The following is a 25,854-nucleotide window of genomic DNA, read 5'->3' on the forward strand; positions in this document are numbered from 1 at the left end:
CACACACACACACACACACACGGGCATTGTTCAGGAAGAGTGGACCAAGAAGGGAAAGGAATGGGGGAGGGGGAGAGGGTGTTGCAATACCCTGCCTCGTTTGAGGTTGCAGAAAGAGAGAGAGCCCCTCCCCATCACCAGGCTTCTTATGAGCTTGGAAAGGGGAGTGGTTACATGGTACCACCTCCAGGTCAGGTCAGGGGAGGTACATCCTAGGGAAGGTGGACCGGATTACGTAGGGTAGGGGAGATGTGACTTCCTAATCGAGCTATCTGCCTTATCCCATATCACTTTCATCTGCTCTTGTGTAACATCACTTAGAGATTCTCCCATGTGAGTATAGGAAGAGCTTCCTCCATTTATGCCGTCACTGCTTGGTGTTCCATAAACCAACAAAATGTGTTTAATCAGTCTTCCAAAGGAGGTCTCATCTGTTTGTTATCTTTTGCTTTCATAACATTGCAGTGCATAATTTTGTATTTACGTCCTGAAGCCCGGGTGTCAGTGCTAGAAGTGGAACTGCTAGGTCAGAGGAGATTTGTTAGCTGTTGTCCTTACGCCTGTCCCCATCAGCAGTATTCTCCAGATGTAAGGAATTCTCCCACCTTTAGAGATTTGCCACGCTGGTGGGCCAAAAGTATTTTCTCATTGTGGTTTTAGTTGGCACTTCTTTGATGAATGAGGCTGTGCATCTTTGTATACATTTAGGAGTCAGCTGGTCATTTTCCTAATGGTCCCTAGTCTTTTTCCTGGTGACTTTCTTAAGCTCTTCGTATACTCAGGAAATTAGCCCTTTGCTTTATGAATTGCAAATATTTGTTCTCAGTTTGTCATTTCTCTTTTGACTTTGCCCACGGTGACATTTGCCATACAGACTTTTTTCAATGTTTGTATAGTCAGATTTTTCACTTGTTTCTTTCATGGCTTCTGGGATTTCTGTTTTCTTTAGAAAGGCCTTCTGTACTGCAGAAGTTTGGTTTTTATTTTTTAATTCTATAATTTCTTCTAACACATGTATGATTTCATCTTTATTTTAAAATATGTGACCCTTCTGGAATTTTTCCTGATGTCAGATGGCCACCTTTTCTCTAGCATCATTTTTTTAAAAGATTTATTTATTTGAAAGGAAGAGCAACAGAAAAACATGGACAGAGTGAGAGATCTATCCACTAGCCACAACAGTGGCTGGGCCAGGCACAAACCAAAAGCCTAGGCCATCTTTCACTGCCTTTCCAAGCACCTTAGCAGGGAGCTGAATCAGAGGTAGAACAGTCAGTACTTGAACTAGCATTCCCATATGAGATGTCAACGTGGCAAGCAGCAGCTTAACCCCCAGAACCACAATGCTAGCCCCTTACCTCATTTGTTGAACAGACTGTTTTTCCAAATTTATTGAAATACCTCCTTTTTCTCTGACTAAATTTCTGAGATGTATTTAGGCATATGTCCAGTTGTTTCTGTTCTGATTCTAGGTTCATAGTATATAGTACCAGTTGCTGACTTTAAAGATCAACATTTTAATTTTTGCAATCATCTCCTGATTAAGGTGTTCTTACAGAGGCATTCCTTGTCAATAAGTGAGATCTTTCCATCTAGATGTTCCAGTTTTCTCCACTAGGAATAGTGGCAAATGAGCTGGGACTTTCCAACTCTTACCATCCATCCCTCATAATCATTGGCACAGACTTTGAGTTGGATTTGGGCTGGGAGGTAGCCAAAAGGCAGTACTGGGTTGGGCAAAGAGCAGACCCTGACATATATGTACCTGTTCTCCAGACAGGAGAGAGAGATTGGCGACACAGCAGAGGCGGCTTGTTTGGTCAGTGCAGGCAGTTTTATCCAATCTGCATTTAGCAGTAGGAAAGGTGAGGCGGGGGAGGAGTGGCCCCCATGTAAAGTCTGGGCAAGCAGAGTGAGTGAATCTGGGAGCTCTGTGCTTAGCACTGTGACAGTGACAGCCCAACTCCATTCCCCTAAAATTAAGCAACTGGTATCCAACTGGCTGTTTTGCAAGACTGGTTTCTAATGGATGGTGTTTATTGAGTGGAACCCTGGAGTTTCTTAATAAATGATAACCGTACTTAAGCGTGGTGTCAAAAACAGGTCAAATTTTAGGTGAGGAGAGAGACTGCGTGGGTATCTGCATGGAGAGGGGTGTAGCCTGTCCTAACTGCTACTTTTGGAATTGAAAGATAAGGGTCAGATGCATTTAACATGTGAGTACAGTTCTGAGAGTTTCTAAATGGTTGTCTTTGGGCTTCAAAAAGCGGAGTTTGTTTCCTTGGAGCAAAAAAGAGTGGATTCTTTTTAAGTGGTTTTGGAACTCATGGGCCTGCTCTCCTTAACATTTGTGTTTTGTGGCTTGCAGTGTGGCATGGGGTCACTGATGTGCCTGCCAGCTTGGCCCGATGGCCTCTGTGCCATATTTAGAAACCAGTTGCATGCACAGAAGATGACTTCTCTGTTGTGTCCTCAGGCCACTTTTGGTCATTTTGGGCAGATATGGAACATCTCTGCGCTGGAATTTTCCTGTGCAGAACCCTGAAGTTCTGGAATAGAACACCCAGCAACAAGATCGAGGACATAATGAGTGGCAGCTGTGCGGAAGCATTTGCCCCACCCCCACCCCCAGTGGGGAAAATGCTGTGTTCAAAGCATATTTCTGATGAGCCTATTAATGATGTCTGGGAAGCTGACCATGCCACTGCCGTTTTGGGATAAAAGGCCCAAGCTGTTTGTGCCCGAAGCTAATGATGAAGTCTTTTCCCAGCCTCAGCTTGTCTGCACAGCGGGACTGCTGTTGTGTGCGTGTGGGGCCTGCTCCTCATCTGGACTTCCTGAAAAGAAGGGGTGTGGTGGGAGAAGGGGGGCCTGTGTACCAAAGGAGAAGGGTGAGGCCCAGTGGAATGGACTCCTAACAACTTGCTGTTCACCTGCTGCCTTCCGGTCAGCTGGGTTGAGCGAAGGAGAGAGGCTGGAATGGGAACAGAAGGGTCTGCGGTAGGAGTGGTGGGACTCCTGGCTTCCAAGTCAGTGGGGGTGGGGGCTCTGGCAGTTCAGGATCCAGGATTGAGTACATACAGAACATTCTCATAAACCCTAAGGAAATCTTCCCTTCCCATCTTCCTCCCTTCCCCGTGTGCACACATGCGCGTACAAACACAGAGCTTAGTATTCCAGTTTCTGGAGCTGCCACAAGGCTTTGTTCATCCCAGTGACTTTATCCTGACCCAGTAAAGAAGAGTTAAAATGCTTCTGCAGTCAGACACCTGTCCGCGTTCCAGCAGAACCTCCATCCTCACGGGCTCTCATTATCTTTGAGGAGATACCACTATGATTTTATTAACATTCTGGCCCCAACTTAGAAAGAATCGAATGTGACTATTCAGATTAATTACGCAGAGCTGGTGCCATGGTGCAGCGGGTTACAGTCCAAGTCTGAAGTGTAAACATCCCATATGGGTGCCAATTCGAGTCCCGGCTGCTCTACTTACAGTCTAGCTCTGTGCTATGGCCTGGGAAAGAGTAGAGGATGGCCCAAGTCCTTGGGCCCCTGCACCTGTGTGGGAGACCTGGAAGAAGCTCCCAGCTCCTGGTTTCAGATCAAACAGCTCCAGCTGTTGCGGCCATTTGGAGAGTGAACCAGTGGATGGAAGACCTCTTTCTCACTCTCTCTGCCTCTGCCTCTCTGTAACTCTGCCTTTCAAATAAATAAATAAGTCTTTAAAAAATATTAATTATGCTCCAGGTGTGTCTCATGCAGAAAAAAAAAAAAACTCCACTAACATTAAGCGGTCAGCTGTAGTTGTGAAAAACGTAAAACCAAAGCCATGATATTCTGTTGAATGCATGTGAACACCATAGCGAAGTTCAATTATCAACTTGGGAACACGGTTTAATAGAATGTATTGACAGTTTATCAGACAGGAAAAGAACCAGGCACACATTGGGGAAGTTGATGAGTCTTTTTCTGTTTTTAAAGATTTGTTTTATTTATTTGAGAGGCAGACTTACAGACAGAGAGGGAGAGAGACAGAGAGGTCTTCCATCTGCTGGTTCACTCCCTAAATGGCTGCAACAGCCAGAGCTGGACCAAGCTGAAGTCAGGAGCAAGGAGCTCCCTCCTGATCTCCCGCATGGATGCAGGGGCCCAAGGACTTGGGCTATTTTCCCCTGCTTTCCTAGGCACATCAGCAGGGAGCTGGATCAGAAGTGGAGCAGCCAGGACATGAACTGCCACCCACATGGGGTGCCGGTGCCTCGGATAGAGGCTTAACCTACTGCGCCACAGCCCCGGCCCCAGAGTTGATGAGTCTTGAGTGTAACAGGAAGAGAATCTCTGGTCTGAATCAGAGACCTGTCCTCTAATCCTAGCTTGGTGACACTAGGCAAGTCAAGGTCTGCTTTTCTCCGTGAAATTGTGATGGTGCCATTGCCTGGTGTTGCTGTGAAGACTGAATGAAAGAAGGGACCAACCCAGGCCCTGACTCAGAGACTGGAGTCTCAGAACCTTGGACTCCCTGCCAGGAACTTGGACTTTCCAACCGTATGATTGCTTCCCCTTAGTAACGTTCCATTCTTCTGCCCTGACCTCACTGCCACCACTCCTCTCTGTGACAGTTGCCGTCTGTGTATTTGTCATGTGCTCCACCCCAGATTATGAACCTGAGGAGGACTGGCGCTGTGGCTTGTTCTTATCTGTGTTTGCCTTGTAGAACCACGTTTGTTGAATTTTATTGAATAAATATGTAAGGATCCAAAGAACATCTGGTTAGAGCTGGCTCAGTCCTGACAGTGTCTTTGGCTTGGTCCCAGCTGCTGACAACACCATCCTGGTTAGGCATTCTTGGTCCACGTGGTTCTCAGAACAGATGTCTTCATCACCTTTCTCTTTCATGAACAAAGGTTTCCCCTGAGATGGAGAATTGATTTTTTTCTTACCTGCATGCATGCTTCGAGCAGGGCAGAGGGCCTGTTAGATGGGCGTAGTCTCTGGAAACTGCAGACAGCTCACAAGTCCCTGTCTCCTAACAGCGCAGCGCCGACTCGAAGCCTCACCTGTGCCTCGGCTCGCAGTCAGCCAAGGGCACGATCAGCACCTAAGAGTGAGGTTGTCGGAGAGAAGCTGGAGTCGCCATGCAGCAAAGCTCTGTAGATCTGACCAGGAGAGATCAGGGTTCTCAAGAGGGCTTCCCAGAACTTCTGCATTTTGTTTCAGTCGTCAAAGCATCTCTTTGGGCTTGGGCTTCTAGAAGGCTAGGGAAGCCCAAGGGGCAGAGCTGCAGTGGTCGAGCATAAACCTCGAGCGTGAGTTCCAGGTAAATGCCAGCAGGGCCATGGGTGCCTGGCAGAATCCTGCGGAGAGACCACTCCATGCTGGGAGCCTTCTTCCCTGTGCCTTTGAATTTAGGTAGTGGGTACATTGAAGATGAACTCCTTTTTTAGCATTGCAATATTTATGTATTACCTTGGTATGCTTTCTAGTAGTATAGTGAGGTTACATTGCATGCACCTTTAACTTAACACAAATTCAACTCCTTATGCCAAGAAACAAAATGATAGACACACAGCTTCTCTGCTGCTGGTCTTTCTGCCGGCCTTCCCACTTGGACAAGCACAAGTCCCAGGTGTGTGAGCTGGGGACCTTCACGCCCCTGCCATCACAAAGGCTGGTGTGCCTCTTCTGCAGCAGCAGGGAGCATCTTGTTGTGTCCTCCCATTTAAAGATACCGTTTTTGTGTTTTGTTGTTTCACAACATGGCCCCAGCCTCAAGCCACCAATGCCATCTGTTGCTTAGGTGATGCCCAACCATCTACCTGGCTCTGGGGAAAGCTGCCTGGGCTCCATTTAGCAAGAGACAGCGTGTTCCTTTGTGAGGGGTGTTCAGGGTATAACTTGATTACATTGATAGTTTCGCCTTTTAACTTGGGAACCAAGCCATGGGTGAGACATGACCTCACCGTAAAAGTAGAATGGCCCCAAGAAGACAAGACCAGAAGTTAAAATGGACTAGAACCCGGGGTGCCGGCACCGCAGGAGGAGGATTAACCAAGTGAGCCGTGGCACCAGCTCAAGTAAATTTTTTTAAAAGATTTATTTTTATTTATTTGAAAAAGTTACAAAGAGAGATAGAGACAGAGAGAGAGCTCTTCCATCCTCTGGTTCACTCCATCAGATGGCCACAATGGTGGGAGCTGTGTGGATCCGAAGCCAGGAGCCAGGAGCTTCTTCCAGGTCTCCCACGTGGGTGCAGGAGCCCAAGGATTTGGGCCATCTTCTCCTGCTTTCCCAGGCCATAGCAGAGAGCTGGATCAGAAGTGGAGCAGCCAGGACTAGAACCGGTGCCCATATGGGATGCCAGCACTTCAGGACAGGGCTTTAACCCACTGTGCCACAGCACCTGCCTCTCAAGTAAATTTAAAAAATAAAATACATATAGAACTACATGAAAATTAGTGTAGTAAAACAAGTATTGTAAAACATGAAGAAAGTAAAGTTTTACTCTAGGACATGATGGAAAGATATACCCTGGTTTTGGATGGGATAAGTCAATATTGTAAAGATGTCCATTTATCCCCAGAGTAAAATATGTTTGTTGTGTTTCCAATGAGAAATCCCAGAATTTTCAAACAAGCTAATCCTAGAATTCATCAGAAAATAAAATGACAAAAATCTGCCAAGAAAATTTTGAAAAAGAACATGAATACCATCAGCTTGCAAAATGTTTCATGAAGCATATCATTTACAGCAGCGTCATATTGACATGTGATCAGCAGATAGCTCGATGAGCCAGACTGGAGAATATAGAAACAAATAAAAATCTTTTATTAGAAATTTGGCGGCCGGCACCGAGGCTCAATAGGCTAATCCTCCGCCTTGCGGCGCCGGCACAACAGGTTCTAGTCCCGATCGGGCACCGGATTCTGTTCTGGTTGCCCCTCTTCCAGGCCAGCTCTCTGCTGTGGCCCAGGAAGGCAGTGGAGGATGGCCCAAGTGCTTGGGCCCTGCACCCGCATTGAGAGACCAGGAGAAGTACCTGGCTCCTGTCTTCAGATCAGCGCAGTGTGCCGGCCGCAGTGCACCAGCCGTGGCGGCCATTGGAGGGTGAACCAACGACAAAAGGAAGACCTTTCTCTCTATCTCTCTATCTCACTGTCCACTCTGCCTGTCAAAAAAAAAAAAAAAAGAAATTTGGCATATGTTAGAGATGGCGGTTGAAATCAGTAGAGAAAGAAAGGACCATTTATTGTATAAGGACGTTAGTTACTCCGTTAGTGAAAAAATGAGTTAGACCTTCACACCATTTATAAAAATAATAGATTTGAGGCTAACACACTTCTTTCACTCTAAGAGGAAGATGGCGTTGTGGTATAGTGGGTTAAGCCACCACTTGGGACACCCCCATCCCATATTGCAGTGCCCGTTGGAGTCCCAGCTACTCTGCTTCTGAGCCGGCTCCCTGCGAACTTGCCTGGGAAGCAGCAGATGATGGCTCAAGTACTTGAGTTCCTGCCACCCATGTGGGAGATCCTGATGGAGTTCCGAGCTCCCGGCTCCACTGGCCCAGCCCTGGCTGTTGTGGCCATTTGGGAAATAAATCATGGAATGGAAGATCTCTGTTTCTCTCACTGTCCCTTTCAAATAATGAGTAAATAAATCTTTTTTTAAAAAATCATAAAAGTAATAAAAGGAAACATTGGGGAATATATTTGTAATTGGGTGTTAGAATAGCTCTTTTTTTTACTTTTATTTAGCAAATATAAATTTCCAAAGTACAGCTTATGGATTATAGTGGCTTCCCCCCCCCCCCCATAACTTCCCTCCCGCCTGCAACCTCCCAACTCCTGCTCCCTCTCCCATTCCATTCACATCAAGATTCATTTTCAATTATCTTTATATACAGAAGATTAATTTAGTATTTATTAAGTAAATATTTCAACAGTTTGCACCCACACAGAACATAAAGTGTAAAATACTGTTTGAGTACTAGATATAGCATTAATTCACATTGAACAACACATTAAGGATAGAGATCCTACATGAGGAGTAAGTGCACAGTGACTCCTGTTGTTGACTTAACAAATTGACACTCTTGTTTATGGCGTCAGTAATCTCCCTAGGCTCTTGTCATGAGTTGCCAAGGCTATAGAAGCCTTTTGAGTTCACCGACTTCGATCTTATTTAGACAAGGCCATAGTCAAAGTGGAGGTTCACTCCTCTCTTCAGAGAAAGGTACCTCCTTCTTTGATGGCCCATTCTTTCTACTGGGATCTCACTTGCAGAGATATTTCATTTAGGTTTTTGTTTTGTTTTGTTTTGTTTTGTTTTTGCCAGAGTATCTTGGCTTTCTATGCCTAAAATACTGATGGGCTCTTCAGCCAGATCTGAATGTCTTAAGGGCTGATTCTGAGGCCAGAGTGCTGTTGAGGTCATCTGCCATTCTACGAGTCTGCCATGTAATCCGCTTCCCACGTTGGATCATTCTCTCCCTTTTTTAATCTATCAGTTAGTAGAATAGCTCTTTTTAAAAGCATGATACAAGGCCGGCGCTGCAGCTCACTTGGCTAATCCTCCACCTGCGGTGCCAGCACCCCAGGTTCTAGTCCTGGTTGGGGCACCGGATTCTGTCCAGGTTGCTCCTCTTCCAGTCCAGCTCTCTGCTGTGGCCCGGAAAGGCAGTGGAGGATGGCCCAGGTCCATGGGAGACCAGGAGGAAGCATCTGGCTCCTGGCTTCAGATCAGCGCAGCGCACCAGCCGTAGCAGCCATTTGGGAGGTGAACCAACGGAAAAGGAAGGCCTTTCTCTCTGTCTCACTGTCTAACTCTGCCTGTCAAAAAATAAAATAAAATAAAAACATGATACAAAACACAAGGTTCGAATTTCTAAAACTACCAGATTTAATCACAAAAATATTATGTAAGGTAAAACAAAGTTAGTTAAAATATACAACAGACTGGGAAAAAGCATTTATAACATGTAATAGTGGCTTTAATTTATTTAATAAAACACTTAATAGGAAAAAGAATGTAATAAAAATAGACAACAATGTGAACAGACAATTCATGGAAGAGAAATACAAATAATTAATAAATATATGAACTGTGGAAATGCGATTCAAGCCAGGAACTTTTTTTTTTTTTTTAACTATAGATTGGCTCACCCTTAAGGAACACAGGATGAAATAGGATGTCCATTTTTACCCTTTAAAGTGGCCAGAATGTCAAAGATTGATAGTGCCAATTATTGATGAGGGTGAGGAAGACAGGTACTTTTATGCATTATCGGTGGCAATATAAACGGATCCGTTATTTTTGGAAGGCCATTTGGCAGGATCTGCGAGGCTTAAAATGCATGCAGCTCTCAGCTCCATTTGCCATTCCTGCCAGGTTCCTTCTGGTTGGCCTCTCATCCCTGGGGTCAGGTTGCACGGAAATGAAAGCAAAGCTGTAAGTCCTTTAGGAGCTAGGCCCAGATCTGCGCAGCAGTCCTTCCAGCACATTCCATCAACCCAAATAAGCCATGGGTCAGCCTACCTGCGTAGAAAGGAAACCTAGCTCCTGATGGGACAGGAGGCTTTCAGACAAACTGCCCCAGGATGGTTGGAATAAACCATACTGCTTCATGGACCATTTTAGCAGCATCTCTTCTGTGTGTATATAAACTTCAAAATATTATGTTGTTTGTGTCCATATTTCCTCCCTGACCTCAACCTTGTGACCAGGCACATATTCTGTTTTATTTTCTTAACTTTTTCTCTTGGAGATCTGTGGATAAATCACATAAACAAAAACATACAATAAAACCACACCATAGTAAACAGCTGCAAGATTCAGTGGTTTTTTTAATGATTTATTTGAAAGGCAGAGTTACAGAGAGCAGAGGAGGCAGAGAAAGAGGGAGGGAGGGGAGAAGGGAGGGGAGAGAGTGAGAGAGGTCTTCTATCCTCTGGTTCACTCCCCAGATGGCTGCAACGGCCAGACTGGGCTGATCCAAATCCAGGTGCCAGGAGCTTCTTCCGTGTCTCCCACATGGGTACAGGGGCCCAAGCAGTTGGGCCATCTTCTACTGCTTTCCTAGGCCATAGCAGAGAGCTGGATCGGAAAAGGAGCATTTGAGACTTGAACTGGCACCCATATGGGATGCTGGCGCTACAGGCAATGGCTTTACCTGCTACCCCACAGCACTGGTCCCGAACTTCAGTTTTTTGTTTTGTTTTGAAGATTTATTTATTTATTTGAAAATCGGAGTTACACAGAGAGAGGAGAGGCAGAGAGAGAAAGGTCTTCCATCGGCTGGTTCCCTTCCTAGATGGCCACAATGGCCGGAGCTGCACTGATCCGAAGCCAGGAGCCAGGAGCTTCTTGCAGGTCTCCCATGCAGGTTCAGGGGCCCAAGGACTTGGGCCATCTTCCACTGCTTTCCCAGGCCATAGCAGAGAGCTGGATTGGAAAAGGAATAGCCAGGAAGGACTAGAACCGGCACCCATATGGGATGCTGGCGCTTCAGGCCAGGGTTTTAACCTGCTGCACCACGGCGCCAGCCCCCAAACTTCAGTTTTTAAACCCTGGTGTTGTATCATTATGAAGTTAAGTAAAAGCAGTGTTTTATCAGTATTATCAGTGATATCCTAAAATCAAAGAATATGAGACTTCCTTGTACACAGCTGAGCTTATGTTGAGCTGAGAAAGTCCAAGTTGATTCTGAGGCAAGTTGATTCCTGTGCATCCAGGGCCGACGCCATGGCTCACTTGGCTAATCCTCCACCTGCGGCGCCGGCTACCCAGGTTCTAGTCCCGGTTGGGTGCCAGATTCTGTCCTCTTGCAGTCCAGCTCTCTGCTGTGGCCCAGGAGTACAGTGGAGGATGGCCCAAGTGCCTGGGTCCTGCACCCGCATGGGAGACCAGGAGAAAGCACCTGGCTCCTGGCTTCAGATCAGTGCAGCGCGCTGGCCATAGCGGCCACATGGTGGGGGTGAACCACGGAAAGGAAGACTTTTCTCTCTGTCTCTCTCTCACTGTCTAACTCTGCCTGTAAAAAAATAAAATAAAATAAAAATATATATATATATGCACATCCAAACACAGACACACACACACATCCTTTTGTGAATTTTCTCCTACCCCAGTCTGAAAACAGGGTTAGGTGAGTTGGAAACAGAACTGTAGCCATATTCCAATAGCTGAATTTACATTATTATGATATCTATTATTTTTAAATATATTTTTGGTGTATATGCTTTTGAGACAGGGAGGAAAAGAGAGTTCCCATCTGCTGCTTCATTCCCTGAGTGTCCACAGTGGCCCCTGGCTAGGGCTGGAGCCGGGACCCTACGCTCAATCCAGGTCTCGCATATGTGTGGCAGGAACCCAGTCACGTGAGCCATCACTGCTGCCTCCCAGGGTCTGCATCAGCAGGGAGCTGGAGTCGGGAGCCAGCCGCAGCGGTCATTGAGTCCAGGCTCTCTGATGTGAGACAGGGGCATCCCAACCAGCATCCCAGCCACCGGATCAAGCACCCACTCCCTTCTCATTTTAAAACATGCATTTGGAGGCCTGCACCGTGGTGCAGTAGGTTAATCCTCCTGTGGCGCCAGCATTCCATATGGGCGCCGGTTCTAGTCCCAGCTGTTCCACTTCCCATCCAGCTCTCAGCTATGGCCTGGGAAAGCAGTAGAGGATGGGCCAAGTCCTTGGGCCCCTGCACCCATATGAGAGACTGGGAAGAGGCACCTGGCTCCTGGCTTCGGATTGGCGCAGCTCCAGCTGTTGCAGCCATTTGGGGAGTGAACCAACGGAAGGAAGACCTTTCTCTCTGTCTCTCCCTCTCACTGTCTGTAACTCTACCTCTCAAATAAAATAAATAAAATTTTTAAAAAATAAATAAAAATAAAACATGTGTTTGTCTTTTTAGAGGTACTAAGTGTATTCCAGGCAGAAGAAACAGCATGAGCAAAGGCACCTCAGCACAAGGTTTACCCAGAAAGTTAACTGACCCGCAGGGGTGGCCAGCCTTCTATGCAAACCAGCATCCATGCAGTGCAGGGCCAAGGCCAGTTTTGTGTGTCACGATTGACCCTTCATTGGTCAGGTGGACGGTTGAGTAGGTGGGAGCAAGACCAGAGGCTGAGAGGCCACTTGGGAGTCTGTTGCCAAGACAGGGGGGGTTGACATGACTTCAGGAGCGTGACCTCAGGTTGAGCACATGTGTCAACCTCACAAGTGTCTGTGAAATTTGTGACTGACCAAAAGAATTTTAATTTTATTCATTTGTCATATTGTCTAAGAGCAGGTTATAAGCAAGATCAGAAGATAGGCATGTGAAATTTACCTGTTCTGACATTTCTAACCTCAGCATATTTCTGTTTTAACTCCATGCCGTAAAGAAATTTTCTTCATACCTGTCTCCAAGAGTGATCAGGAGTTTGGTGACCCGGATCACTCGTCACCCTGTGCGCACAATTTATTGTCCAACTTGGTAGTCTGAAACCCTCTATCAGTTCTGTCTAAATGGTGTTTGCAGTTGCCCGGTTGACATTATTTTTATAAGCATGCTTTCTGTTATTTCTGTAATCCACTCGGCTCTTAGAAATGCCTCGGTCTGCTCTCCAGATGCCATGGCTTCTGCAGATATTTGCACCTGTGGGGGTATACCAGCGAGCGGCTTCATGTCCCCACAGTCTTAAAATACTCTTCCCTCTGGGGAAGGAATGTGTTTCCCAGCTTTTATTCCGGGCTCTTGTCCCTGCATGAGATAAGAATTCAAAGCAGAGGCATAAATAAAGTGCAGTAATGAGAGCAGGGTTTATTTAGAGTGAGAGAGTGAGTGTGGGCAAACCCATGAAGAGAAAAGCTCTCCACGAAAGCCTCAAAGAGAAAGACCTGCCTGTGAGGAGAGAACATGCAAGAAGGCCAAAAGGCAAGGGTCGCTAGTCCAGTGGTCCCCTCTGTGGGGTAGAGAGCGGTGACCTAACTGAACGTACGAACTGGGTGGAGTTTGGGTGGGGTGAGATCTTCCCAGAAAGTTTCATGGCATCTCCACATGAAACTTTCCTGGCTCCTTCTTCATCATGTAGGAGACTGAGGTGCATCATGGGAAAGGGGGGTGGAGTTAGAGTATACTGTAGAGACAGAAACTGGAAAAATCCTTCAGCCCATTTATCCCTAACTCCCTGCCCATTTTGGGTCCCCTGTCACCTCTCCTCCCCAGCTGCAAAGAGGAAGCTTATCCGGGAGCTGACTTGATACTTCTTTTAACTTTGTGCAGATTTATCTAATTAGACACACACATAAAAAGAGTAGATCAAAGAAGAGCTTCTCAAATCATCTGGTTCTGAGAGCAGTGAGAGGCATGAGCTGGCAAATAGGCTAAGGCAAATTATTATTAAAACACTCACCACTGGGATATAATACAAACATGAAGGATTGCTGTCATTACTGTATTGTAGAATATTTATAATTTTCCTCATGGGCATTGTCTACCTTAGAAAAACTACTACAGAACATGCCTGTGACTATAGACTTGTAGTTCAGGCCATCGAAGATTAGAGATGGGACTTGGGCACTCCCTGGACTTGCATCCTCTGGTCTGCTTTAACACAAACCAGGAGGAAAAGAAAGCTCGGCATCAGAAGCAATGGGTGGCAGGCCTATTAATGGCTGATCTGTACAGTGATCTGCCTCAAAGAGACCCAACAGGCCAGTCCACTGCAGTGGCTTTCAATGTGGTAAGCCTGGGCTTCAGCAGAAGTCAGCTTGTGAAGAGCCCTGGCAGCTCTGCCAAGAGTTGGATCACTGGAAATGGACCTGCCCTGGAGTCGAAGGATGCCCAGGTCAGAGCCACAGATCTTATTGGCTCTAAGCTGAAAAGCCCTTCACTCAGCCCAACTTCCAAAGTGACCACTGCAGCTGAGGGGATGGTCAAGTAGGGTCAGCAACATTGCAGGCAGAACTGTAAATTTCCTGTTAGAGATGCCCCCTGCCTTTACCTGGCCAGCTCTCCTCCCAGGCCAGCCAAGTAATGAAAGTCAACAGAGTGCCTTCCCCTAGGAGGTTCACACCTCCCTTAGGATATACCCCATGTGAAGAGATAGATAGGTCTGGGCCTCTGAATTTACAAGGCCTAAAGCCCAACAGATTATTATCAAGCCCCTTCTATCAGGTTCTATTTGCCTCTCAATCAGAAAAATTACTTGTAGACAACACCTTTCTTAGCTCCTCTAATAATGACTCTGTCCTTTGTTCTAGACCCTGTCTAGTGCACTTGGGCCTCATTCCTTTGTAATCATAACCTCTACTCTACCACCAATGGCTCTACTCCCAACCTGTGTGTACTGATGGTCCTCTTCTCCACTTAATGCTGTATAATTGTTCAAACCTGGTAAATGCCACTCTTAGGATCATTGGTTACTATCCTCACTCTGTCTTTTATGACCTCGTCTAAATATGATCAGAGTCGGCAAACTTGGAAGGCTTCCATAGCCTTGGCAACTCATGACGACAGCCTAGGATGGTTACTGGCGCCATAAACTAGAGTGTCAATTTGTTGGGTCAACAACAGGAGCCACTGTGCACTTGCTCCTCATGTGGGATCTCTGTCCTTAATGTGCTGTACATTGTGATTTAATGCTATAACTAGTACTCAAACAGTATGTTTCACTTTGTGTTTCTATGTGGGTGCAAACTGTTGAAATCTTTATACTAAATTGATCTTCTGTATATAAAGAGAATTGAAAATGAATCTTGATGCAAATGGAAGGGGAGAGGGAGTGGGAGAGGGGAGGGTTGCGGGTGGGAGGGAAGTTATGGGAGGGGGAAGCCATTGTAATCCATAAGCTGTACACTGGAAATTTATATTCATTAAATAAAAGTTTAAAAAAAAAAAAAGAATATGACTCTGTAAGACACAAATCCTGGCCAGCCAGCAAGCTTGAGTGAAAAGCCATGGGAGAGAAACAAGTAGTCTCAGTAAATGGGTTCCTCTTGTACTCTGGTCGTGAGCCATAATCATTTCCTAGTTGTAGCTTGGAGCACCTTCTTCTCCCAGTAATTAAGTACGCTTGTGATTTTTGCATTTCCTACCAAGGCTCAGATTTTCACATTTCCACGAAGGACAGTTGGTAAGGGAAGCATCCTGCCTTGCTTAAGCTGAAAAGCCCTTTTCTTTCATGAATCCAATAAATATTTACACAGCTCTGCCCTTCCAGCACGCTCTCCAAGGGTTACAGTTTGCAGCCCTTCCCACTGTATTGAAAACAGCAGGTTTGGTAAATGCAGTGATCCTACAGCTGTGGCCTGTCTTGTTAGGGGAAGGGAGAGAAGTGAGCATTTAGTAAGCATAGGCGCTATGCTGTTTCGTATCTGATGATAAGGCTAACCCCATCTAGTTAGAATATGCTCAGTGTGTATTACTTGCTTTCTGTTTATTCTATAGTGTGCAAATAATCCGTGTGGAATTAATTATTTAACACCCTAAATTTGAAACCCTCTCTATGTGAGCGTGACCTGGGTGATTTCTAGAGCTCATTGGATGCAGGATGTATTAATAATGGGAAAGGGGTGAATCATGGCATGGATGTAAGGTCATAAAACCTCATGTGTATGCTTGGTGTACAGAATGTGTCAGGAGGAAACTTGAATAGGCTGGAAGACTTCTACTGAAAGGTTTTCTCAGAGCATTGTTCGAGGAACGTGGAGAATATTGACCTCTCCTTCTTTCTTAGATACATTCCACCATTGATCTGGGGGAAGAGCGGACACATCCAGACAGCCTTGTATGGAAAGATGGGAAGGGTGAGGTCACCACACCCGTATGGGCACCGGAAGTTCATCACCATGTCCGACGGAGCCACTTCTACTTTCGACCTCTTTGAGCCCTTGGCTGAGCACTGTGTTGGAGGTGAGCTGGTCTAACACGTGTGGCTTGGTCACCACTGCAAGAGGGAGCCCTGGCCAGTGGGGAGCATGGGGTGAATGCCGCTGCCCTGCCACCAGCTGTCCCGTTTCATCCGGGACTGCTGGGAAGTCTGCGGGGATGCAGCCAGGAGGAGCAGCCGGCAGGGATTAACTCCAACGTGTGCTGCCAGCACCATGTAAGGCTCCTCAGAAAGCATCATGGAATAGTTCTGTAACCTCTCGTGACAGGCAAGCTCCACATGCAGGGATGAGTGAGAGCTTGGAGTCCAGGCCCCAGGACCAGCCTGTTCAGTGGATGTCAGCAACAAGGCCAGGCCGCTCTAAGTGCTTTAGATCTACTGTTACCACATTTAATCTTCACCACGTCCCTGTGAGGTTGGTGCTTCGTTCTCCCTACCGCACTGTCAGGGAAGCTGAGGCTCAGAGAAGCAGTGTGTGCTGGTTTTGCTTGTTGAATAAGAGTAGTTAACAAAGGCTCTCAGGTACCCTCTGCTTAGGTGTCCCTTGCAAAAAGACACTTTAATATCATATTGATTATGCAAGAGTCAGGTGCCTATCTCTGAGAAGCAGCTCCAATCCCCATTGCTGCTGAAGTTTGATGTTGTTTGTCCTGCCTGTTCAAGAACAGTCATGAAATGCTTTGTAGCAATGACTTTTGAAGCAGTGCGATTATGTGCCAGCATCCCTGTGATGGCTATTCCTACTGCAAGAGAATGTGTCTTTTATGTTCAGAGGCACCTTGTTTGTTCATAGGTCCTCAGTAATTATTTATGGATAAATTCCAGAAAATCTGCTGTAGCTCTCAGTGATTACAGTAACCAGAATGCTGAGTAACTGGTGGCAGAGTTTTGTTTCCTCTGCCTGGAATGCTCGTCCCCAGAACGTCGCTCAGCTGCCCCTCTTATTCAAGTCTCAGCTCAGATGTCACCCCCTCAGAGGGAGTCCTGGACTCCCCTAGCTACCTAGGGTTTCCCTCCCTGTAGATCTGTCATGTCCTCCTGCCATAGGTCCTCAAAGGACCTGCCACTCTCTACCCTTGCGTGTGCTCGTTGTTTATCTCTCTGCTAGCAGCCTACACATCCCCAGAACAGTCAGCTTCCAGGAATCGGACATGGAAGGAATGAACAAATAAATTAGTTAGAAGCTCATTTTGTGCTTAAAAGCCTTGTCTTTTGAATATTTATTTCTCTACCCTATCTAGCTAAATATGTCTTTTCTTTTGTCTCCAACGCTTTTATTTGTTTCTTTTACCATTAAAGCGCAAAATTTTGTTTGACCAGTCTGCTTCTCCTACCAGGATCGTGGTAGAATGTTAAAATGGGCAAGACTGATTTCTCATTGTATTTATTCATGTCTTTTTATCAACCTGGCCCCTGACAGAACTGATAAGAGTGATTCTGGGGGAGACAGAACAAGGGGTTTTCAAAAAGTTCATGACAGAGTCGTCGTTGTGGTGTAGCAGGTAAAGCCACTCCTGCAACGCTGGCCTCCCATATAGGCACCAATTCAAGTCTTGCCTGCTCCACTTCCGACTAGCTCCCTGCTAATAGCATGAGAAAAACACAGTGGAAGGTGGTCCCTGCCACCCACGTGGGAGACCCAGAAGAAGCTCCTGGCTCCTGGCTTCCACCTGGCCATTGGGACCATCTGGAAAGTGAACTAGCAGATGGAAGATTCTGTCTGTCTGTCTCTCTGTCTGTTTCTCTCTCTAGTCTCTCCCTCTCACTGTGTATCCCATACCTTCAAATAAAATAAATCTTTTTTAAAAATCATCGAAAATACATATTATGAAGAAAGTATGACTGGATTTCAAAAATTTTCACACCAAAATAGAATTTTATTCTACCTTTCCATGAATTTGTCTGAAACTCCCTCGTATTTTCCCCCAAGAAATGTTTCGAGAAAAAACAATCCTTTTTCTTGCATGATTTTTTTGACTATAAAAGGAATCAGTTCTCATCTTAAGAAACATAGACACTACGGAAACATTTTAAGAAGAAAATTAGAATCAATCATAACCCGACACCCAACATACCACTGTTAACATCTTACTCCATTTTCCTCCAGTTCTAGACATTGTTCCTCCAAAATTTGAATTATTTTATATGTATATTATACTTTTTATGTCATTAGAAATTCAAAAGTCTTTAAATTAAAAACAATATTAATTTTAATGAGCTCCATAGAATGTAGTCATGCCACAATTTAACCATTCTTCTATTGTCAGATTTTTAGCTTGTTTACAATTTTATCACTATAAGAAAGGAAGGAGAGGAGTGGGGTGGGAAGTATCACTATGCCCCTAAATCTATATATATGAAATACATGAAATTTGTTCACCTTATAGAAAGATAACGAAAAAAAATTCTGTGGTGCAGCGGGTTAACACCCCGGCCTGAAGCACCGGCATCCCATATGGGCGCCAGTTCGAGTCCCGGCTAGTCCTCTTCTGATCCAGCTCTCTGCTATGGCCTGGGAAAGCAGTAGAAGATGACCTAAGTGCTTGGGCCCCTGCACCCACATGGGAGACCCGGAGGAAGTTCCTGGCTCCTGGCTTCAGATCGGCACAGTTCCGGCCATTGCAGCCAACTGGGGAGTGAACCAGTGGATGGAAGACCTCTTTCTCTCTCTGCCCCTCCTTCTCTCTGTGTAACTCTTTCTTTTTTTTTTTTTTTTTTTTTTTTTTTTTGGACAGGCAGAGTTAGTGAGAGAGAGAGACAGAGAGAAAGGTCTTCCTTCCGTTAGTTCACCCCCCAAATGGCCACTATGGCCAGCGTGCTGCACCGATCCATAGCCAGGAGCCAGGCGCTTCCTCTCCCATGCGGGTGCAGGCCCAAGCACTTGAGCCATCCACCACTGCCTTCCCAGGCCATAGCAGAGAACTGGACTGGAAGAGGGGCAACTGGGACAGAACCAGCGCCCCAGCCGGGACTAGAACCTGGTGTGCCAGCGCCACAGGTGGAGGATTAGCCTAGTGAGCCACAGCGCTGGCCCACTCTGACTTTCAAAGTAAAATAAATAAATCTTTAAAAACAAAAAAGGAAGAAATTCTGATGAACTTCTTTCATCATAAAATTTTAGGCAAGATTCTGAAATTAAAATGACTACATCAAAGTTCATCAAATTTTTAAGGTTCTTTATGAAGATTGATTACAAATTCACATTTCCTCTGCCAGCATTAAATTATTTTTATTGTTTTATCTAATTTGAAGGAAAATTATAATCAGATTTAATAAGCTAAACATGATGCTTTTCTTTCAAAGAAAAATTTGTATTCATTCATATTTTCAGGTAAATAAATTATGTTCATGATAGAAAACTCAAAAGGTATTAAATATATACAGTGAAAGTATTGTCTCTCATCTCTGTTTCCTTCCCAGGCCCCTCCCTGGTACCTGTTAGATTTTTTTGTGTGAATGATTCCAGAAATAGTGGAAGTGTTTATAAATATAGACAACTTTCCCTCCACACAAATGGCAGCATATTGCAACTCTTCCCTTTAAGTAGCTTTTTTTTTTTGTCACTTAACATGTATTGGACAGCTTGCCATATTAGTTTATATAAAGACTCTCATTTTTTAAAAGATTTATTTATTTATTTGAAAGTCAAAGTTGCAGAGAGAAAGAGAGATAGGGAGAGACACAAAGAAATCTTCCATCTACTGGTTCACTCCCCAATTGGCCACAATAGCCAGAGGTGAGCCAATCCAGTGCCAGGAGCCAAGAACTATTTCTGGGTCTCTCTTGTGAATGCAAGAGCCATCTTCCACCACTTTCCCAGGTGCATTAGCAGGGAGCTGGTTTGGAAGTGGAGCAGCCAGGACCCAAACTGGTGCCAATATGGAATGCTGGCATTGCAGGCAGTGGCTTAACCTGCTATGCTACAACACTGGCCCCATGGAAATTTTTTAAGTCAACTTTTCAAAGTAAATAGTTTGAGAAGCACTGAAATAGATAGCTTTGGCTCACAAGGAAAAAATATTCTTTCCCAGAGAATTGTGTGTTAAATTGTGTGTTAAAAAAGTTGTATGTTAAATTTCTTCATCCTGTTTTCTAAGCCAGCAAAATAGAATTGTGTCCATTTATTGTGTCACTTATTGGATACGTCCGTCTCTCATTCTACACCCTGTAGATGATGTCACCATGGTCATCTGCCCTGGAATCGCCAATCACAGCGAGAAGCAGTACATCCGTACCTTTGTTGACTATGCCCAGAAAAATGGCTATCGGTGTGCCGTGCTGAACCATCTGGGGGCCTTGCCCAACATTGAACTGACCTCACCACGCATGTTCACCTATGGTAAGCACAGGGTGTGGCCAGGGGAGCACCCCTTTCCCTGTTCTCGCTGCAAGTGAGAAGCTACTTCTGCTTCTGCTCTGTTTCTTTAAGTTTGGAATTCATGCCCGTTTCAAAGCGATGATAGGGCACACGGTTAGTTAAAACAGTAGCCAACCTATACTGAACCTGTGTGATGCATATCTCAGATTAACTTTTGAGACAGGCACTGCAAGAACTGCCAGCAAATAGATGCAGAAACTGAAGCTCACAGGGGAAGGTGTTGCCCAAGGTGCCCTGGCTGATAAGTAGGAGCTGAGAGCCAAGTAGAGCAGGGCAGGGATTGTGCCCTTCACCACCGTGCCACCCTGACTGACACTCATTCCTCGGGTCTCTGGGACTGGCAGGCAAGGGTGCAACGAGATACATGAAAGTCACTGGGAAGGGACCTGGCACATTAGCACCTCCCTGGATTTTCTAGCTCCTTGAAGGTGGGAACCAGATCTCATGTTTAGATAAATGCTTCCTGACTTGAACTGAAAGTCTTGTGTTCTGTTCTGCTCATTCTTAACTCTTAGGCTAGCTCTCCCTTCACATTATATATATATAACACGTGAAGAATTCACATGTTGTAAGTGTGTCTGTTTAGGCACATACGCCTGGGATGTTTATGACCGGTTAAGTTATAATATGTTTTAATGGGAAACAACCAAAAATTGTACCTATAAAGGAACTTCAGAAAGTTTGTGGAAAACAGAATTAGAAGGTAGGTTTATTTTGGTGCAGAAAACTTTTGAAGCCCTTATGGTTTTTCTTTAAATGTATTTTTTTTAAAGATTCTTTTTATTTACTTGAAAGAGTTACAGAGAGGCATAGGCAGAGAGAGAGAGAGAAATCTTCCATCCACTGGTTCATTCCCCAAATGGCCACAGCGGCCGGAGCTGAGCTGATCTGAAGCCAGAAACCAGGAGCTTCTTCCACGTCTCCCACGTGGGTGCAAGGGCCCAAGGACTTGGGCCATCTTCCACTGCTTTCCCAGGACATAGCAGAGAGCTGGTTCGGAAGTGGAGCAGCCAGGACTCAAACTAGTGCCCATATGGAATGCTGGCACTGCAGGCAGTGGCTTTACCCACTATGCCACAGTGCCAGCCCCGCCCATACAGTTTTTCTTCAATGCAGATTTTCCATAAACATTTTGAAAACTCCTGTATAACCTCAACATAACTAGAACTTTCCATTTCTTTATCTTCCCAATCTGCCTTTATCAATGTGTACAGAGTTTTTATTTAATTGCCCTCGCAGTGTATATAACTATGGTGACCTATTTATAGTAATCTCTACCACAAAGATGTACTCATTATGTTTCAACCTTTTAGGAGCCGCATTGCTATTACTGCTCAGTTATAGTTCACTTAACCACTCGTTTTTGTAGGGCATTAAGGTTATTTATAGTTTGGGGCATTGTAAATAATGGTTCTATAAATATCTTGTACATGGAAATTTTTCCTTCTCTTTAATGACTTCTTTTGGAGCAAATTTCTGGTAGAATTTTACAGAGCCAACTTTTTTTTTAAGATGTATTTACTTGAAAGGCAGAGTTACAGAGAGAGAGCAGTCTTCCATCTGTAGGTTCACTCCTCAAATGGCTACAGTGGCCAGAGCTGGGCTCTTCCAAAGCCAGGGGGCAGGAGCTTCTTCCAGGCCTCCCATGTGGATACAGGAGCCCAAGGAGTTGAGCCATCTTCTGCTGCTTTCCTAGGTACATTAGCAGAGACCTGGATCAGAAGTAGGGCATCCAGGACACACACTGGTGCCACAGTGCTAGCCCCAGAGTCAGTATTTTTTATGTGCATTGGTACATATTGTCAGATTGTCCTCCAGCATGGTCATTCCAGTTTATGCTGTCATTGGTAACAGGGCTGAGTGCTGTCTTCTGTAAGAGCAAGTAAGGGAAGATTGTAGATAAGGAAGTATGAACAGGTGTTCTGCTTTTGTTACTGACCCTAAGTTCTTCAGTTTACTTGCAAGTAGAAATTAACACGAGGCCAATATGCAATCCAAAAAAAGTTTATTGGGGGCTCCTGCTGGGACACAAGGCAAACAGAATGGCGGGAAGATGTTTTGCCAGCTGGCTCCCCAGTGAGAGCCAAACAGATACTTTTAATGGAGTTGGGGAGGTATGGCAACTTATCCTTGGCATATAGCACAATGTCCAGCCTGCAGTGATGACTTGTCCCCCTCAGTGCCCAACACTTTGATTTGCACCCTGCTCAGTGTTCTGCACAGGTGCTTTGGTCTTTTTGTTTTGTTTTTTGCACACAGTTAGCTCAAAATGGCAGTGTTGGGTGGTAAAAATGAGATCTTAAATGTTAAAGTGATCATATGGGTAGGATTAAGTGTTAAAGGGATCATATAAATAAGTCAAGTGTCTGGCAATAATAATAGATAGAATTTAAAAGGAGAGAACGTTCCAACATGGGAAGCAATCCACACAGCAGACTCATAGAATGACAGTCACTTTAAATAGCACTCTGACCTCAGAGTCAGCATTTGAGGCATTCTGGTCTGCCTGAAAAGCCCATGAGAGCATTTCAGGCATGGAAACCCAAAACACTGTGCCACAAAATGTCCTACATGAAGGATTTCTGTGAGTGAGACCCCAGTGGAAAGAAGTGGCCATCAATGAAGAATGTACTTTCCTCTGAAGGGAACTTCTGCTTTGCTTATTGCCTTGTCTAAATACTAACGGAGATTGTGGACTCAAAAGGCTTCCATAGCTTTGGCAGTGCATGTCAAGAGTCTCAGGTGATTACTGACATTGTACATAAGTGTGTTAATTTTTAAATTAACAGGAGGAGTCACTGTGCACTTAATTTCCCATGCAGGACTTCTGTCCTCAATGAGTTATATTATAAGAATTAACTGTAAAGCTTGTTCTCAAACAGTTTTGTGTGTGTGTGCAAATTATTGAAAACTTTTACTTAGTATACTGTTGGTCTTCTGTGTATAAAGTTAATTGAAAATGAATCTTAATGGAGAATGGGACTGGGAATGGGAGAGGGAAGAGGAGGTGGGGTGAGAGCGGGTCTGGGAGGGCAGGTATGATGGGAAAAATCACTATATTCCTAAAATTGTACTTATGAAATTTTTACTCCTTAAGGAAAGGTTTATTTGGAAAATTTTAAATTTAAAAAAAAAAAAAGGCAGTGTTGCTCAGTACCACTATCCTAGGAAAATCACATATCCATCACTTGAGGCTGTTCTGAGCATGCATGCAGTCTGGGGATGTCCCTAATAGGGCATCAGGAGGTCTTTTGTGGTTTGGGTCTGGATGCTCCTTGCTCATAATTGGTTTGGAGCTTGAACTGGACACATGTCAGGTGGGGAAATAGCGACTCCTGCTTCTATCCTGTTTCACTTTGTGCCAGGCACAGTGCTGGGTGCTCTGAATCTGTTTCCTACTTTGTACTCACTTGCACACCTTAAGACACCCATTTCACAGACTCTGTTCTGTTCAACAGTTTGGTCGGTGGCTTGAAGACATAGATGAATATCCAAGTTTATAGATAACTATAGGCACATAGGGAATGGTATGTGGGAGACAGAATTGAACCCACAAAGCAGAAACAGGCAAAATCTAACACAACTGAAAACAATAGGAAATAAGTCTAAAGTCCTGTCCTTGGATATAAAGATCTGTACGTGCAGAGGATGAGGAGGCATGGCCTGGCTGCAGGGCCTGGACAGAGACTAGAGGGCACCATCTATCAGCACATCTGCCAGCAACAAGATCAGAAGTGCCAGCAAGGGCACCTCTTCTTTGCCAGCAACAGTGCTGTTGTCATAGACAGATTCTCTTTTATCTCCACAGCATCCCATAAAACAGTAAAATTCTGATGAAAAAAAACCTATGGCACAGAGAGTGAAGTAATTCAAGCAAGGGCATAGAGCTAGTAAGTCAAAGAGCTAATCCTAGGTCTGGCTGCCACAGCCTCCAGAATTGTCTCAGAGCTGGTCAAGTAGCTAGCTGTGTGGAGCCCAGGGCCCCTGCCCCCAAGTGCTGGGCTATGGACTGCAACAAAGAAGGCCCTGTCGGGAGAACCCAGTAGTCAGAGAGGCAGTGGAGAGCACACTCAACATGGAATGTGCCCCAGGGAATCGCAGGTCAGGAGGCAGGCCTGATTCCCACACCCCAACCCTGCCACCGATTGGCTGTGAAGCCTTGCTTCATTCACATCTGTTCCAGATTCTTCCACTGCAGTAATGGGGGCTGGAGTTAAATGGGGGTCACTAAGGATTTGGCAGGCAATTGGGTGCTTACCATCCAGATACAGTAAGCATGTGTGACGTGTTAAGTTTATTCTTATTCCAGTTCTTGAAGGTGTGTTAACCTTGTTGATGGGTTAGCCATGCTCTGTGTAACCCAGGCAGGTAAGACATGTTCTGCAGACTGCAGATAAGTAGTCACGGCACCATGCGCGCAAGCACTGGCAGAGTGGCTCTGGTGCACCATGGCAGTGTGGAGAAAACACACTGCTGAGGGAAGGATCCTCCCAGGAAAGGCTGGGTGCTCAGGGTGAGTGTGGCCTGGAGTTGGTAAAAGGAAGGTGGGCTGAGGAGCAGGCAGCCAGCACAGAGAAACAACCTGGGCGGAAAAAGTGGAGAGAGAGTGTAGTCTCAGGGAAGTTAGAGAGAAAACAGCAGAGGAAACTCTACCAAAATTAGAGGAACACAGTGGACCTATGTGGAATGCGTGGACACCCACAACTTATGACTCCAGCAGTCAAGAACATATGAACCAGCATTGGAAAATGAGATGAAACCAGACGACAGCAGCCCAAGCCACTGGCGATAAAGCTGCAGGAAGAGCCTAGAGGGAACCCGTCTTGGAGCCCCATGGGGGATAGTGTACCTGCCAAACTAGAGGAGGAGGAAAAAAAAAAGGATAGCCGCATTTCTCTCTCCCCAATAACTTTATAATAGCATCCTAAAACAAGCGGTCGCCATTTTGGACATACATAACAGCTCGTGTCTGCACCTGGCAACCAGTCGAGTGGAGACTCCTGACTCTGGTGGGGAGAACTAACAGAGCTAGGAGCTTGTACTGTGTGAGGCTTCTGTATGGGGACTGTGAAAAAAACCGAGGGTGTGTGGGAGGACTCACACTGTGACTGGGACTTTGGGAGGTCACAGTGGGAGACTGCACACACTTAGGGCTTCCAGTTACCTGGTGAGAGACATTGCTAGAGAACCTGAACTTACACTGAGGAATGCACATATCCATTGTGTAGTCCTTGGGACAGAGCAGACAAATATACCCAATGGGTCTAGCGCTCAGGCACTGGTCTCCTTTCAGGAAAGAAGCTCAACTGAGCAGAATAAATTTCGCTTCTGATTAAAAAAAAAAAAAAAAAAGATTGCACAAAATCTGTGTGTCACCTCAGACACGCCCTTAACCCTAGAGAACTGAACAGAACTCCCTGGCCACACCCACTACAAAGCTCTATATATTCACTGAGAGTAGACATTCCACTTATCTACAGAGCCACAGAACAAAGATAAAAACTACCACGGGGGCGGGGGGGGGGGGCGGGGGAGAAGAAGAAGAAGAAGAAACCAACAAGTATCTCCACAAATGCCAAGCAACAAACGCACCAACTCAAGAA

The 25,854-nt window shown here is 45.4% G+C and overlaps 1 protein-coding gene across 1 annotated transcript in view; it reads left to right on the forward strand.

The window, feature by feature from the left end:
- Positions 1 to 25,854, forward strand: part of ABHD2 (abhydrolase domain containing 2, acylglycerol lipase) — a 118,671-nt gene that overhangs the window by 47,554 nt on the left and 45,263 nt on the right. The window contains exons 4-5 of the mRNA XM_062206233.1: positions 15,721 to 15,896; positions 20,045 to 20,212. Of these exons, the coding sequence (XP_062062217.1) occupies positions 15,721 to 15,896; positions 20,045 to 20,212 (344 nt within the window). The remainder of the gene's footprint in view (positions 1 to 15,720; positions 15,897 to 20,044; positions 20,213 to 25,854) is intronic.

Source organism: Lepus europaeus, chromosome 11 (genome assembly GCF_033115175.1).
Source record: "Lepus europaeus isolate LE1 chromosome 11, mLepTim1.pri, whole genome shotgun sequence".
Lineage (NCBI taxonomy): Eukaryota > Metazoa > Chordata > Mammalia > Lagomorpha > Leporidae > Lepus > Lepus europaeus.